Source organism: Ptychodera flava, chromosome 1 (genome assembly GCF_041260155.1).
Source record: "Ptychodera flava strain L36383 chromosome 1, AS_Pfla_20210202, whole genome shotgun sequence".
Taxonomy (NCBI): Eukaryota; Metazoa; Hemichordata; class Enteropneusta; family Ptychoderidae; genus Ptychodera; species Ptychodera flava.
Window position 1 is genome coordinate 12112391 of NC_091928.1, and position 16343 is coordinate 12128733.

General features: G+C 38.7%; 1 protein-coding gene across 2 annotated transcripts in view; it reads right to left on the reverse strand.

Annotated features, from left to right (window-relative positions):
• The window catches only part of LOC139130202 (uncharacterized), a 37084-nt gene extending 32065 nt beyond the window's left edge, over positions 1–5019 (reverse strand). For both annotated transcript variants that reach the window (XM_070695959.1, XM_070695952.1), the window contains exons 1-2: positions 4822–5019; positions 4647–4668 (exon numbers count right to left, since the gene is read on the reverse strand). In XM_070695959.1, coding sequence (XP_070552060.1) covers positions 4647–4668; positions 4822–4874 — 75 coding nt within the window. In that variant the 5' untranslated portion in view covers positions 4875–5019. The remainder of the gene's footprint in view (positions 1–4646; positions 4669–4821) is intronic.
• Between the last annotated feature and the right edge of the window lie 11324 nt (positions 5020–16343).

Below are 16343 nucleotides of genomic sequence, written 5' to 3' on the forward strand. Positions count from 1 at the left end.
TACTGTACCACAATTATTGATCTTAGTTAAGGCACACTGCCGATATAACAACCACCACTGTGCTTGGTTAGCACGGAAACCAAGATGGCATCTTCAATTTCATAGACAGACTGGTGTATTGGTGTCTACATTGCTTTTGATAAGTTTAATGACACTGAAATTGTGAATAATGACAAACCCCACATCAAACCAGGTTCACCACAAAGTGTCGTATTTGTCACTTTTCCAGTTCACCAATATACCAGAAAAATTGCCAGTGCCTCAGAAAAACCTTGTTTACATGCTTTAGTGTCAAAGATGGGTATTGTCGTCTTGCATATTTGTAAGAAAATACCTTCAAGTTGATTACTGAGAGAATGCTGACAATAGAGACCGATCTATTGATTTGCTCCGAGGAGCGGATAATGTATTGTACTTTCAGTCAATAAATAAGGAAACAGAAGAAAATAAAGCGCCCAAACTGAAAAGATTTTGCCATGCTAAACATTCCACACCTCACTGTGTTTGTCCATCTTGTTGAGCAAAAACAGAAACCGTGTTAGCACAAGTAATGTGTTCAATAGAGCAAGCTTGAACAAACCTAAAATAATTTTTTTTCAGTAAGTCAGTTTGTTACGTGATATCACATTAAATAAAGAGATTCATATTGCCATTTGGCTTTGATAAATTTTTGAATTTTTTGTTACATATGCAGGAAAATTACCATAAAATGTTGCCTGTCAAGGCATTATGTAAATATCTCTCACTCTGAAAGACACAAGAACTTTAATTGGCAGAAATATTGCGATGTCAAGATTTAGAAATAGCCAAATATCTTTTTCACTGCACCATGTGTAATTTCATTGAAGAAAGCGATGAGTAAGTCTGGGAATCTTGACAACAATATTGTGGTCAACATGGCTCGTAAAGTGATATTGCCTGTTGAGCAAGCGATAAAATCAGAGATGGACTTTCTCATTCATGAAGAACTTGACATTTTACGATGACAGTAAAGAACTCAACTGGTGTTTGTGACTGCGGAGGGAATTTCATGGCGTAATTAATGAGACAAAGTTGGCTCTACGCCATCGCGTCTGTGTGTTCATTCATCATGCACGAGTGCCGTGGCAGGTCATAAGAGGGTCGTTTGAATGTGTCATTACACGCACATGGCATTGACTGCCGATATTTAGTCCATTAATCAGAGTCACTCCCACTTCAATCTGTCATGCCACTTTCTGTGACCGCGTGAGTCACAAGCCTGTTGCTAACAATAAACCTGGGCAGTTTTTCCGTCACCGAAAGTGACGTACCAAAATTCTGAAATCTGGATACGGTTAATCTGTGATGCACTAGATTATTGATATTGTGTCATAAAAATAAAATAAAAAAAACATTTCTGTAAAAAGTTTTGAGTCACAATTTACCACCTCCCCTGTTTCCTTCAGATAAGAATTTGTAATCTAAACTTTTAAATTTTAAAATGTATTTGATGAAGCATGTTCTTTTGTCAGTTTGCACAGTAAAACAAACTCCTTACGGTCAATCTTATCCTCTCTGAACCATAATTTTAACATATTTCTTACATTCAGTATTGACAGATATTTGGTCTGTATGGCAAAATTTTAGTAATTATTGTTTTGTTTAAGCAATAAATCACACCCAGCGATGATACCACAAGATTTTGACCAGTTCACGACATATATGCACGAGCGATAGCGAGTGCATATGAAGTGAACTGGTCAAAATTGAGTGGTATACCATCGCTGGGTGTGATTTATTGCTTAGTATTATATCATAACAGTATATTGAAATTCTGGCGTGGAATGTCAAAAACAGATTTTTGCTCAAGCTGAGAGCTCACGCGTATGCCAGCCGTGGTATATCGCCAATATACCAAGGTTCTTTTCGCGTCTCAACCAATCAGATCACTATCTTTGCACCATCAATATACTGGTATGATATAACAAGCAATAAACCACACCAAGCAATGGTGTATATATCAAGATTTTGACAAGTTCACGACATATATGCATGAGTGACAGTGCCGAGTACAGAGTGCAAACAACATGGAATGAACTGGTCAAACCCAGGTTGTATGCCCTGTGCTATGGTGGTCTATGGTGGTATAATGTCAATAAAGAACAGTTTTCTCTATCAGAACTCAATGTGCATTCTAACCTTTCTATATTGTGAATATAGCATGGATATTTTCATATCTCGACCAATCAGATCAGTGTATTTTCCCCATCAATATACTGATATGATGTAAGTTATGGCGAGTCATGCCAGTATTCATGGCCGTAGAAGCCGAATCTAGGAATCCTAAAACTCCTAAAATGAAGGCAATTACATCGAAGCAAAGACAATTCAGATCTCAATGGACATGACATTGAACCAGTTATTTTCCTTTTGCTGAGTGGTAGTAATGGTCTTTTTAAGAGAGCTTTTGTCTATCAATTCAATTCAAATGTAATTACGATAGAGATTGCAAATTAGGTGGCACAGTTAATTGCTTTCCATTATGTTGAATGAGCGGGAATACTCGATGGACTGACCGGCATTTATCAAGAAGAGACACTAACAAAATAGATGCACCACTGTATTCTAAGATATTTCACCAGAATTCTCACCAAAGGAACTGACGGTAAAACGGACGGTAGAAACTATTTCAGAATTCTTTAAATTCAGTCATCTTCTCAACGTCTGCAACGTGGCCAACAATACTGCCAGTGCTGTTGAGTGCCAAATGGGTATCTGTTTTGTAAACATTTCTTTAACAAATATTAATTAATTGAAAAGTAATTACAACAAGAAGTGCTGATAATCTGATGTATGTACGTGGTACACTTTCTATTTGACAATCCATACCCCTGCGCTCTGAAGGTGATATCATGGTCAAAATTTCTGGTGCATTGGTTGTTATGACAACCAGCAAACTGTCTACAAATGATGGAATGGGCTACGCCCTATCCTGACCACAACCCTATCTACAATCACTCATGTATAATGATCATGAAAATGATAACAATAAGACAATTAAAAATTCTCTCCTTTGACACTAGGTAAATACATATTTCTAATTCAAACACAACTCTCTTTCATATTAGTATGGCTGAGCCATGTAGTAAGATGCCATAAAAGGGCATGAACAATTTTTTTTTAATTTTACGGGAGGTGATAGAAGTCATAGCACTATGAATGAAAGGAATTTCACAAGTTTTTATGCAAGTACATAAAAAATACTATGCTAGCGTTGCAGTCGTAAAACTGGCAGGTATTAAACACTGAGACACATGGCAGACCTGTGACTCACTAAGCCAAGTTCATGGGGTTTACTTTAACGAGTACACATGAATTACACCGTGTACACAACTAAACACTGCAAAATCCAACACCAGACAGTGAAGTACTGTAGCAATGTCCTTGTAGGAAACCATTCACCATGGATGTGTTTGAACAATTACACAATCATGTTTACTGATTTTACCGATTGTAGATATTATTTCTTCCCTAATACTGTACATATCCCAGAGCGGAAGTTCAGCTTGCTAGTTTTTGAGAATGAACTTGCCTTCATTTTTAGGACAAACAATGAAAAGACTTAATTAACAAAAAATTCCACCGGGAAAGTTCAGCAAACATATTTTTGAGACTGAACTCAATTTCTCAATGTCCACCATTTCCAAAGCCGAAGTTCAAGTTGTAAAAATATTGACCAAAAACGGAATTTCACAGCAACTGTGACATACCGGTAAAAGTCAGTTTCAATTCATATGACATTTACAAAGAAATAAAATTTAATAGATTCTCATAACGTGCTAAACCATCTTGGATCAACCCTGTGTTTGTAACACTAATTCTGCTTTAAAATATCCAAGTTAAAGTATCATAACACATCTCATATTCAAATTCTACATTAAATCTTGATCTAACCGTTTTTACCATTGTCTGTTTTCCAGGAGCTTGATTGACAATCATATTTTTAAATGCATCGCTTGTTCAATGTTCTACATCCATCGTAATTTTCCGACAGCAACATTTTATACAGGCCGTGGTGTACATGGCATTTTTTCTCACAGGCAAAGTTGTCACCCACGATTAATAGCCTATCAACGCTTGTATTTTGGTTTTCCTCTAGCCTCCGCCGCTGGTGTGTCTATTATTTACAATTCAACGGGACAGTATAGTGCTCTGAATGCCAAGTTCTTGTTTATTTAATAATAATAAATGTACTCCAGGAACGTTACTGTTGAGGAGATAGGTATAGTATCAAAAGCAAAGAGATTGTTATTATCGCGAAGTTATTCTAGTCACGCTGCATGCTCTGCGTTGAAAGCTGGAAGCAAATGTTTACAGAAACGGCAAAGCAACGTTGGCATGCATGTAGTTACTGACACGATCTGAGGGATTCGCCCTAAACCTAAACTGCTTTCATCAAGGCCTATAATTGCCAAAATGCAGAAAACTATGACTGCAGTCGCGTCTTTGTTTACAGGGCTGGCATTAAATCCTGTACTGTTTACTCCAAAACAGCGCTACAGCAAGTCGCTAGTCGACGGTCGACTGGTTCATTCCATGTATAGCAACGGAACATTTGGGCGAGAATTTTTCGGACACTCAAGTGTTTACCGCGGGATTACCAATGAAATTGGCCGTGTACTTACCCCGATCGCCCTCGACAGACAGCTGAAATGAATGAGAAGGAAAGCCTGGTTACAGAATACCAGATAAACGATACAAAATCCCTAAACAAATTCACAATGTTTTGGTTTCACTGCGAGCGTGAGCAAAAAATCACTCGAGCGTGTACACAGATACACCCTCCGAAATCATACTCACCTCAGCTCTTCCCACGTGTAAACGCGACGATCTTTAGGAAATTTAAGATGCATTATTAGTTGTCATGTGTGAATTAATACACAGTTATCCATTTAACGGTCATGTTTGGCCAATTAATACTTGAGGTGGGCTCCATGGTCCCGACCGCCACCGTCAGCGCTCTCGTGAAATTACACGGAAGTTGCCATACCGCCAATCAGCGCCAACTAGGATAGTGGCATAAATCAATACTAGGGGGTCTAAAAATAGCCTAACAAAAGCCATCGGAAAATGGCTAGAGCTGAAAGAGATTCGCACGTCCTCGGTAAAATTTAACAGACTTCCACGCCCGAGCCATTATCGTTTATGATATTGATTCAAATAAACTTATAATAACGACTAAGTTAAGAAACATTGGCTATTGAAGTTTTCTCCCTATGCGTTACAAAGCGTACGCTCAAACTCTTTTAAGGTAGTAGGCCTAGGCCTATGCGCCTGGAAAGTGAAGTACTTTAAACTTTTGCTCAAACTTTCCTCAATGATCTTTCAACCACTCTTTTTCAAAGTAAAGAATAAAAATCGGGGGGTCGCAGTGCAAATTTTGGTACAAAAGACACAAATAACTCAAGATTTACCGATATTTGAATTTCAAAATGGCCACCATCCCCATGTTAACTCCATGGACAAAAATAAAATTTTCGAATTTGGAAAAACTAAGCTGGTGAAAAGCGTTCTTTTACCAAGAGCTTTAAAATGAACCCCCACAAGTGGTATACCAGAAAAGAATGGTAAAAGTTTGAGAGTTCAATTCTGCCCCCGAGGCGCAAAATTCCTGTGTACATAGCGTTCGGCCTAAAGTCCGCTTCTTATATATCATAGACAGTAGCTCAATAGCTAGTGTTGATCGCGATTTCAGGTTTGTTACTAAATATAGCGGCACGCACGCGACTGTATATGCCTGAAATTCGGACAAATTTTGTCGTTGCATGCGCGGCTGTTGTTGCATCTTGTAGTCTGAGCCATCAAGTGTAACTTCAAGTTGCTACTGTAACACTAGCTAGTTTTATTGTCGTCGTTTATGCGGGAAATGCGGACGAATATTTATTTATGCATATTAATGAGAGAAAAACATGACGTCATTTGCGATCTGTGCTATAGTCTATGCTTATAGATGCAAAAAGTGCATGTTTCTTTAGGGGCTTGAAGAAGGAAAGAATGACCTGTCAATGAAGACCGTGACGTCAAAGCATCGAAAACTTTGAAATCAGGCACGTGACACATTAAAATGAAAAGTATATATATGGCTATGGCTGTGAGACGCAAGGTCGTACTATTGAAGGTAACAGGTCTTCGGCAAACTACGACACGATTGGAACTTATTTGGGATATAATTGGATATTGAAGTAAGTTTAATCTACAAATGAAAGCTCGTATGCTTTTCTTTTCTCGCAAAACACTTTCTACGAGTAATTTGTAATATTGCAACTTTAGATAGATCTAGAGCATCTAACACTTTTGAGAAATTTTAACAATATAAAGATCAAATTCTCCTAAATTAGTTCAAATCATGTTCTACTAAAATATCCATATTAAATCATCGATGCTTTGATCATTGTGTTGCAGAAAACAGGTTCAACAAGATCCTTTTAATGTGTAATAATTACATGAATATTGATTTGATAAAATTTTCTCTGGACGAGAACACATGTAGCGTGAAACTGAGTAACGTCTCAGTCCTGTTTTCTACTTGTTATCAATTTTTACCGTAAATCGCTCTGCCATACAGGTATTGAGCACTACCTGTTTTACACCTTGAAGATTTCCGACATTTATAGGATATGTATATATATATATGCATTTGTGTGAGTATGTGTGTATGCATCCATTTCAGGGATAAAACCCCTCAATTTGAGGGATTTTTCAATGCATTCATTCATATAATTGATGGTATCCAAACGGCGACGCAAGTATCACATAAATAAATAAATAAATAAATAAATAAATAAATAAATAAATAAATACAGAACAAATATCGTCGTGGTACCAACACAGAAGTAATACAAACACACTATTCATTTTTCTTAATTTGTGCCGCAGACTATTCTTGGGTCTACCGACCATCCCACGCGCACCTTTGAATTGAAAAGAGGTCGGCAGCATCGCACAAGCATTGTAACCCATGTCGACATGACCGAGTAATTAGTATGAAGGGTTAACGGGAGAAACATATTAAACCAAATCACAAGATAAATGAGTTTTATTTTTATTAAAATTCGTACCCTATGAAATTTCCTGAAAATGTAAGACAAGTTTCAGTATAGTGCAGAGCATCAGATACAGTTTAAATAATTCTGTTTGAAGGTCGTTTGCCTGATGATCATGGGGCATTTTATTTTAACCAATTTCTATCAAACACTGAAAGGTGAGTTTATGTGTCAATGCTTGAACAGCTCAAAGTCCCCATTGACTGCGCACTATGCAACTCCCCCCCCCCCCGCTTCCTGTTTTGAGCTTAGCGTGGCTTTTGGGCTTGCCCGGCCAGATCAGCAGTGTAAGTATAAATAGATAAGAAACAGTATGGCAAATAAACAAGTGTCTATAAGAAAGTGTATTGAGCTGGATAGATCACAGTTGATGCAGTTATTAGCGCCCTCCCCGGTAGTTGTGCAGCTCCCTGAAACTCAGTGGTTATGGCGATTCTATTGAAATGGCCTACTCCCCCTCTTCACACAAGTATTGATCGTTCATTTGCAAGTGCAACAACGGGTGTAACTTTTCTATCGGCAAGGTTTCAACTAAAATGGTAAGATTATAAGCAGTCTATTGTGTTTAAGGAAGCTTTTAGGCACAACTTACACGAAAAATAAATATCTCGGGCGCAGTAAATCCAGCGTTCAGAGTACATAGGCTCAACCAAACACTGCGTTACTAATAGTTGTTGTCTCTTCCTATCAAAGCTTTTGATTGGTTCAACTACTATGTCGTCAGGACTATCCCTATGACGTACGAGAAAAATTTGCATCAACGTCAAAACATTAACATGCTTATAGCCTGCCAGTCGAGAAACGTCTAGAACCAATGGAAAACGACCTTATACGGGCATCATTATTCCATATATGGTAAACAGGGGGTTTCCTGACCTCTGGACGACTTGCTACGTGAAATACGTGCAACTTTACTGAGCGCGTAAACCGGTTAGAAGCAGTGACTGGATTGTCGTGTATGCAAATCAACAGAGCCTATATATATAAGGCAGCGACAGTGCTTCATTCATAAAGTCGTGGGAATGGGAAGACAGAAGACGGAAAAGAAGAAAAAGCGAAGAAAAGGGAAACCTTGAAGTCGGACCGAGGGAAGACAGGAGACGGGCCGGTGATTTATCGTAAATTTCCCAGCGTTCGGAATATATTCTCTCGCTCGCTGTTGGAGATAACGAGCTACGGATGATATTGTAAACGCCGCATGCTTGTTTCGCCATAGCTTACGGGCTAGAGAAACTGTACAACCCATGCTATCCTATAACCGATTCCCGATTGTTATACCGGCATCGTACACTTCTTGGATATGTTTATATATATGGACAACGGAAAACTACCAGTTCACATAGCCTTAACCGTACCGGACTTTTCGTACCGAACAACTTTTAACAGACCCGGCCTGATTGTCGGTATTTCAATACGTCAGTCTGTGGAACTACCGCCCCTGAAGGAGCGCTCCCAGTACAATTGGGCGCGTACGGCAGTTTCTATATTTTGGTAGTACTGTAGGTTTTCCGAGCCGCCATAGAGAGCTCGATTTTATGCGAGCACAGTTTACAGAACAGGAAGGAAGCCGCTGCCACATTGCACAGCAGTGCAGTCGAGAATTGTTGTGCGTGCGACAGCGACTTCCGTCCTTCTGCAAAATACAAATTCCAGATTATGTTCGGCAACGTAAAACCTACACTACCAAATAGAGAAACAACAAGAACGATTATCGTTGTAATAAAGTTTATATAAAAGTCCTTACAGTATTTACCAACCACAAATTACTATAAAACATGACAGGCCAGATTTTCGGTATTCAACGCAGAGACCGATTAAATGGGCAATATTCAAATTTGCATTGCTTAATTTCCAAATGAAACGAAAATAAAAGTAACACCTTAAGCTTCAGCCAGCTAAAATATCTCTAGAAACACCATCTTTCCTTCTCACAAACGGCATCTCTCTTCCACTCCACAAATTTGTCTTCGGACAAATTCATATCATAATTTATAAAGAAAGAACAAGTGTAAACAGTGCAGACATGTTGTCCTCGTTTCAGTCCACGGGTAAATCATGTGACTGTGCTGACGTCATACCTGAACTCAATTGACATTGTACCGTCGCATGACGACAGCTCAGTTCAATGTCGCTTTTGTCCCGGTCCCTATGCATCATACACCGATCTACTACCCGTCCATGACATTGTTGTACATGTTTTCCACGCAAGTCAGTGACACCGAACCCGTCACTGGGATTTGACGTGCAAGCACTTGCTTACGTCAATGTCCCGCGCGTGATTTGCAAGGGAGCGTCACTACATCGTACAGGGGAGGGCTTAGAAATATTGAGGGCGTTGCACAGCACCAGATGTATCATATAACGCAGTAATATAGAAAAGAGAGATAATATTTTCACAATTAGCTGAAAGATTAAACGCCACAGATTTTCATAAAGTCAAAAAAAAAAAACTTATGGCAAGTGTAGTCACTCCTCTTTGTGCAGTTCTATAAATGAAATTTTACCGCCTGGAAATTCTTAGACACACTTGGTACACATGAATAAAGTCATACATTCTGAACTTAGATTGAAATGCGATTACAAGAATTGTCGGCTACACATACACCTAGAAATAATTCGATACAAGCAATCTAGCTCTACGAGTATGGTGAGAGTGTCCGGCTTTGGCTACGTCGCGGAGTTGGGAGGCGGCATAGCCAAAGCCGGACATTCTCACCATACTCGTATCGTAGGGCTGCAAGCAACCGTGTTAATTCGATACGTATCGAAGGGTCTCCAGCCACTCCGGGGGCAGCCAATGAAGCTGTGTGGAAAGGTGTTCATAAGTGGTTATGGCACTTATTCAGTTTTATTCTGTCGGTTGGAGGGAAAGAGGACACATCCTTCATGTCAGTAGGCGGGAAAATTGTATGTTAAATTTTCACGGCCAGCAACTTGAAAAACGAACGACGGGAAAACCGTGACGTAATCCGATGGGGGCACGTCTGCTATACGATGCGGGTTCATCTAAGATAAACAACACGTCGTCATAATATCAACTCCTTGACGGTAACAAAAAACCGATCTCATAAAACTATGTTGAGAGTAAAATTTATTATGAACGATATTTTTCGGTCAGGGAAAAAAGTGCTCGCGAACCTGACGGGTAGCACACTTTTATGGGAAGACAAAACCATGTGAATGATAAGAGGGAGGCAGAAAGAGCTCGGACCCTGGCACTGGGGAGCTTTGGTAGTGGGGAGGGGAGATAGAAAGAGGGAAAATTGTGAGGGTGAGGGGAAGTTTTTCAACTCATAATAGGAAGGTAGATGCAAAAAGCTTTCCCGCCGAAATTTTTTTTTGCCCAAAATTCTTTTAAATGCTATATTTACACTGAAAACACTGAAAACACCTTTGGTTACAAGTTGTCGACTCGTCGCATGTCGGCCTATGTTGAGAACACCATCAACATGTAGCAGGATAATAAGACGACAAGCGATGCAGCCATCTATTAATCTTTTGAACAATGCATGATATAACAGTAATAACACACGCCAGCAGAGAAAGATCACTATTTGTTGCCCGCATGGGCACCAGCCCGAGGGCAGGCAACAAATCGTGACTTACCCGTGCTTGCATGTGTTATCAACTTTATTACACCGAACAGACACTTTTGTTTTCGAAACTTTGCTCAGAATGCAGTCGAGTGTCGATCGAGACTCGCCACAGCGAAACGTTCCATTTGATGCGGCGGCTCGATCGCAATACTTCATGAAGTTGAAGGTCTAAAACGAAGACAGTGTTGTTAAAGCTTTTCTCGTATAATGTACTAAATGTCGCCTAATTCCAGTCCAGCTAATTTTTTGTACGTCACCTTTTCAAAAGACACTGCTCTACAGAAAATACCAAGCGAATGTTCAAGATGATGTGGTACGCACAGAAACGACGCGCTGTATTCCAGAACGCCTATGTGGTAGCGGGCTATATCAGTTCACAAGACAGGGCCATATCAGTGCACGCGACAGGGTTATATCACCTAAGTCATGTTCTATCACTTTTTCTTCTATATCACGTGAGTGAGGCTCAGCCAATCACAGTAACTGGATAATACGTGAGGTGTAATAGTATTATTTACTGATTTTATGCTTTGGATCTTAGATTATATTTTAAATGACATTTCTCTCCGATATTAAAAATAACAATTACGTAACGCCTTCACATGTGGATGTATGCTGCAATTTATTGGTGTTCGACTATATAAATAATTTAACCCTTGTATCTTTAAACTTTAAAATAGACAAAATGTCACAACAATTTTCATTTTCATGAGCTGTATCTATAGGTAAACCACAATAATTATTCACTTTTTCAATGCACAATTGAAATGTACTTCAAAATATTACGTGTACGTAGAAATGTTCTGAAAATCTTCAAAGACACTGAGGCCATATAAACAAGATTTACACAGCGATTTACACAAAAACAACCTTTATACGTTACAGCACCATTTTGTGACGTCGTCATTCAATTTGACTCCTTTCAGCGGAGTCTGACTCCTGCTCAGTAAAATTATTTCATAGAACAGGATGAATTATTTTAGTTGACAGTAGCTTTGTCTACTTCTGTACCTGTTTCCCCACCCCCCGAAAAAACAGAATGACCGTTCCCTTAGCGAAAATACGAGATCGCGCTGGGCGATCGTTCGCGAACACATGCATAATAGCATGGTTCAGTGACGCACTAACAACAACAACGCCGTTATACAGCTTCGATGTGATTGGCCCGCTTTCTGCAGAGCCATAAGGTCACGCAAGGGCAAGGCTGTTTGAGCGTATTATCATGCCAGAAGTCAGCCTGCCCCGTTCCGTTGCAAGACGTGTACCCCGCCATTATATGCAAGATGTGAGTGTTACTTACGGTCATGAGTTTACCCACATGTACCGTTAAATGTGCACTTTTGACCATACTTGGTGAAGGAACGTGCCAGAATGGTGCAGGTTCATCGTAAAAAGGACATTAGGTACCATGTCACCAAGGAAGTGGGACAGGGTCCGGGCGTGCTCTACTTAGCTATAGGCAATGGAAAATTTTCAGTACGGGTGCGGGTTTGACCTAAGCGGCCCAGAAAACGTAATTAAATCAGAGGTTCTGCCTTTAGTTTACAGTCAGACTTTCAGACCCTTTTTATTTTTCGTTCTAGTCTCGTTAAAGTTATTACTGAACGGGGAGCCAAACGCCAAACAATGAGGTTAATAGCCCCGTTTTTATAGGGATCCTGTTAAAAATTGAAATCATTGAAAAAGTGAAGACAGAGACGTAGACTCAGGTCAGAGTTGATTTGAAAAGACAACATGTTTACGTACAAAACATGCATGTGAAAACATTAAATGTTAAACTGATGTATGTATGTATGTATGTATGTATGTATGTATGTATGTATGTATGTATGTGTGTGTGTGTGTGTGTGTGTGTGTGTATGTATGTGTGTGTGTGTGTGTGTATGTATGTATGTATGTATGTATGTATGTATGTATGTATGTATGTATGTATGTATGTATGTATGTATGTATGTATGTATGTATGTATGGAAGGAAGGAACAGATGTCTGACCGACCGTGTCCTCATGGCAGTATGGTCTGTACGTGTTTTCAGACAAATGTCGGTGCATTGCATTGCATACGGTAGAACATATATAGTAGAGCATAGGAACAGATACTCTTAATTGACCAGGTAGGAGGTCAAGTTCAAAATGCCCACTGTGATAAAACCCGTAGACTCGAACCATGCGGTCGGACAAGTACACTTTACTGAATACCCCAATCTGATTAATAATAAAGATGCGGCGACGCTAATTTCCACGTTTGCTTGTACTTTGCTTTCTCGTTAGTCGATCCTTAATGAAGCGACAATCAGCCAACGAGAACACAGAACAAGCAGAGGTGGAAACGTCACCATGTTTTGTAAGAACCAAAACCAGAAAGTCCATAGACCAACATTTGTGATTTTTCTTCTTACCTGTTGTAGGCTAGATCTATGTTCATCCGCAATACATAAGCTTATAGTTTGCATATGCTTTTGGACTAATAATGTCGTAGAATACCGAGCAACTTACTGAGCTCTGATATTGTTTGCGTTCTACAGGGACAGGGTCACCGTCTTCACACATGTGTATGCATGTTATGATCGAAAATCAACTTTACCGTAATAATGTTGATCATGTACAAACATAAGTAAAAAGGCAACAAGCAAGCAGCACCCCCCCCCAAAAAAAAAAAAACCAAAAAAACAAAAAACAAAACAAAACTAGGAGCATATGTTTGCAGAATTACTATGTCATCTGATTATTTATCCGTTCTTTCTGTAAGCTTGACTCGTACACATTTTTTGACAACCAGGTCATGTTGTAACATGTTTCCAGGTTCCGACTTTTTTGAGTGCTGTATGACAGAAGAATCAATTTTCGCTTTCACAGTGTTCAATTTTTTAACAGACCATTATGGTTCGGATTTACTGGGTTTTTTTTACTATTCTAGCGTTTAATGTTGGATTATTTAAGCATGAAAAGAGCTGGCTTCGAGTTCATACGGTTTCAAGACGAAAGTTCTGCAAGAGAACTTACCGGTAATTCTACTTACTGTTGAACAGGTATTGACTGTATGAAATATGACACGAAAGTGTTGCGGGAGGGCGCGCTATCTAGAAAGGTAGAACAAACATAGTGTATAGACATACCTGAGAATATGTTCAGTAAACGATTAAAGTGCAAGGTATTGGGCTAAAAAGTAGCCTCTGAGAGTGAAAGAAGTGAGAGGGAAATATGAATTGAATAATATCATTATGGGAATACGTTCAAGAGACGCATACCTTCAAGTCTAACAAAGGCGTGAAATCTTGGTCATACAATCGTATACAGTCACCTGTAATCTAAATATGCCCATATATGGTCAAAGGGGCGTTCCTTGGTATTCGAAATGCCCATGTGAGGGCGCTGTTTTTGAAAAGCGGCCACCCGCTTAAAATCTGTGATTGGTGAGATTTTCTCTTTCCATGGTAACTGTGGTAAAATTGGAACAGCTGACAGTATACCTTTAATTGTCCACTCTCTTTTAAATAAAATACATTCATCCATGAAGATAGATAGTATTTGAATTGCATAACATATGATTGCAGGGTAACATTAATTCCATCCAGAATGACTGAGTTTCTGATCTTCAAAACTGTAGACTTGACTTTATTCGTGATTATATATAGCTTTGACAATACCAGTGGATATTGGCAGCCATCCTGCTCCTGATTATTACTGATAATGTATCTGATTGTCCGACATTGTGGCCAAAGATGTTTTCTACTTCTACAATTCCCTAGCATTGCCAAAACTATAAATTAATAGATATAATGTAACCCCCCCCCCCCCAATTATGGACGCAAGGAAACTTTTCACTCCATTGTTAAGTCGTGCAAAGTTTGCTTTCGGCCAGTATTGGCCGGGAGGGGGTACATTATTGCTTTATTAATGGTGGAATAACTTTAATGTTCAAAAAGTATAAAGACAAATTTACTTTCGATATTCGAGTGTGCACAAAATGTGACAAAATGTGGAAAATATATATATTAAGCTTACGTTATTAGGAAGCGACTCGTCAGCAATGGTATAGCATGCAGCAATAGGCTATGTAATACAACACCATAATGTGGTATAAAATTTACATGTATTCCATGGCATATATGACATTCACAGACTGAAATATAAATTAAGTTCCTCCTCTAGGTGTTGTAGTCACACTTTAATGCAATTGAACTAAAATGATACTCATCATACAATCTTTAATGAACCTTGAACTATCTTTTTTTCAGCAAAAAACCTTTTCTCTTAAGTTTGTTAAATTTGCCGAAAAATTCAAGTTGTCTCCAATCTTAAATCAAATATTGGAATAATTGGAACAGCTATCTCACATTTTTGAAGTTTCCCACTTAAATGAAAGAAATGCACTAAAAGCTATTATAGTAATACCGACACGATTGGAACTAATTTGAGATAATTGGATTTTCATATTTTGCAAATTTCTCAAAAGTGTTAGGTGCCATATAGCTGAATGTTGCAATATCGCAAATTACTCATAAAAACAAGTGTGTATTATAAAAAGAAAGGCAGATGAGGTAACATTTGTAGATTAAATCGACATTACTTCACCATCCAATCATCCCAAATTAGTTCCAATCGTGTTTTAACCTAAGTTTTACGAGAGCCGTAAATTTTTATCAAAGTGATAGACAAACAAGAGCCTGTAGTACAGTACCGTAGACAATAGACTTTTCTCATGACTATCAATGCCAGGAAAATGATTCTATAGATAAGATAAGGATACTGACTGAGATAATCCCAGACTACGTAAATTTATGATGGATTGAGACCCGGGCGATTTGTGAAGAGAATGATTTCAAAGTAATGCCATCATGGAGGCTACAAATGAGTCTGGATGACACGATTGGAACTAATTTTGGATAATTGGATGGTGAAGTAATGTCGATTTAATCAACAAATGTTATCTCATTTGCTTTTCTTTTCATAATACACACTTGTTTTTATGGGTAATTTGCAATATTGCAACATTCAGCTCGATGGCACCTAACAGTTTTGAGAAATTTGCAAAAATATGAAAATCCAATTATCCCAAATTAATGCCAATGGTGTCGGATGTTTGTGAGCAAATGCCTTCAAGATTCCATACACCCTCCTCGTGTGGCTTGTTGGTGTTTCATACCATAGTGGCCAATACAAGAAAATTCTCTAAAAAAACTTGTTTTGTGCCATTGTGGGAAACCACTTCCCTTAGATATTTGGAGAGTTGTTGTGGACGGAAAAAAAACATAGGAGGAAAGAATACTGCCTCAGCTCGGTTCTTTTATTACAAAAAAGACAATGAACGCCTGCATGTCTGGTGTCATCACGTGTAAATCAATGACTGGCTAGAACATAGAGAAAATGGTTAACTTGACTGTCTGTTGCATGAGACTGACACTCCCAAGCCAAAAAGTTGTCCTTCTTTCAGGAGAATTGATTCAAAACCATAGAGGATGTAGATACAATTTTGCCGGTACTGTTTTTGCAATCACAAGTCAATATATAATCTTAAAGGGACAGATTTGTATCAGCTTTTATCTCTGAGAAAATTTAGTAACTGTGCACAACTTTCAAAGGGGAACAAAGGACTATAACCACATAATGTCAACGACCACTAATGCGAGAACCAGGGATTGAAGACTGCCCATTTAAGCCTTGGTGTCTCAGAATGGATCTAA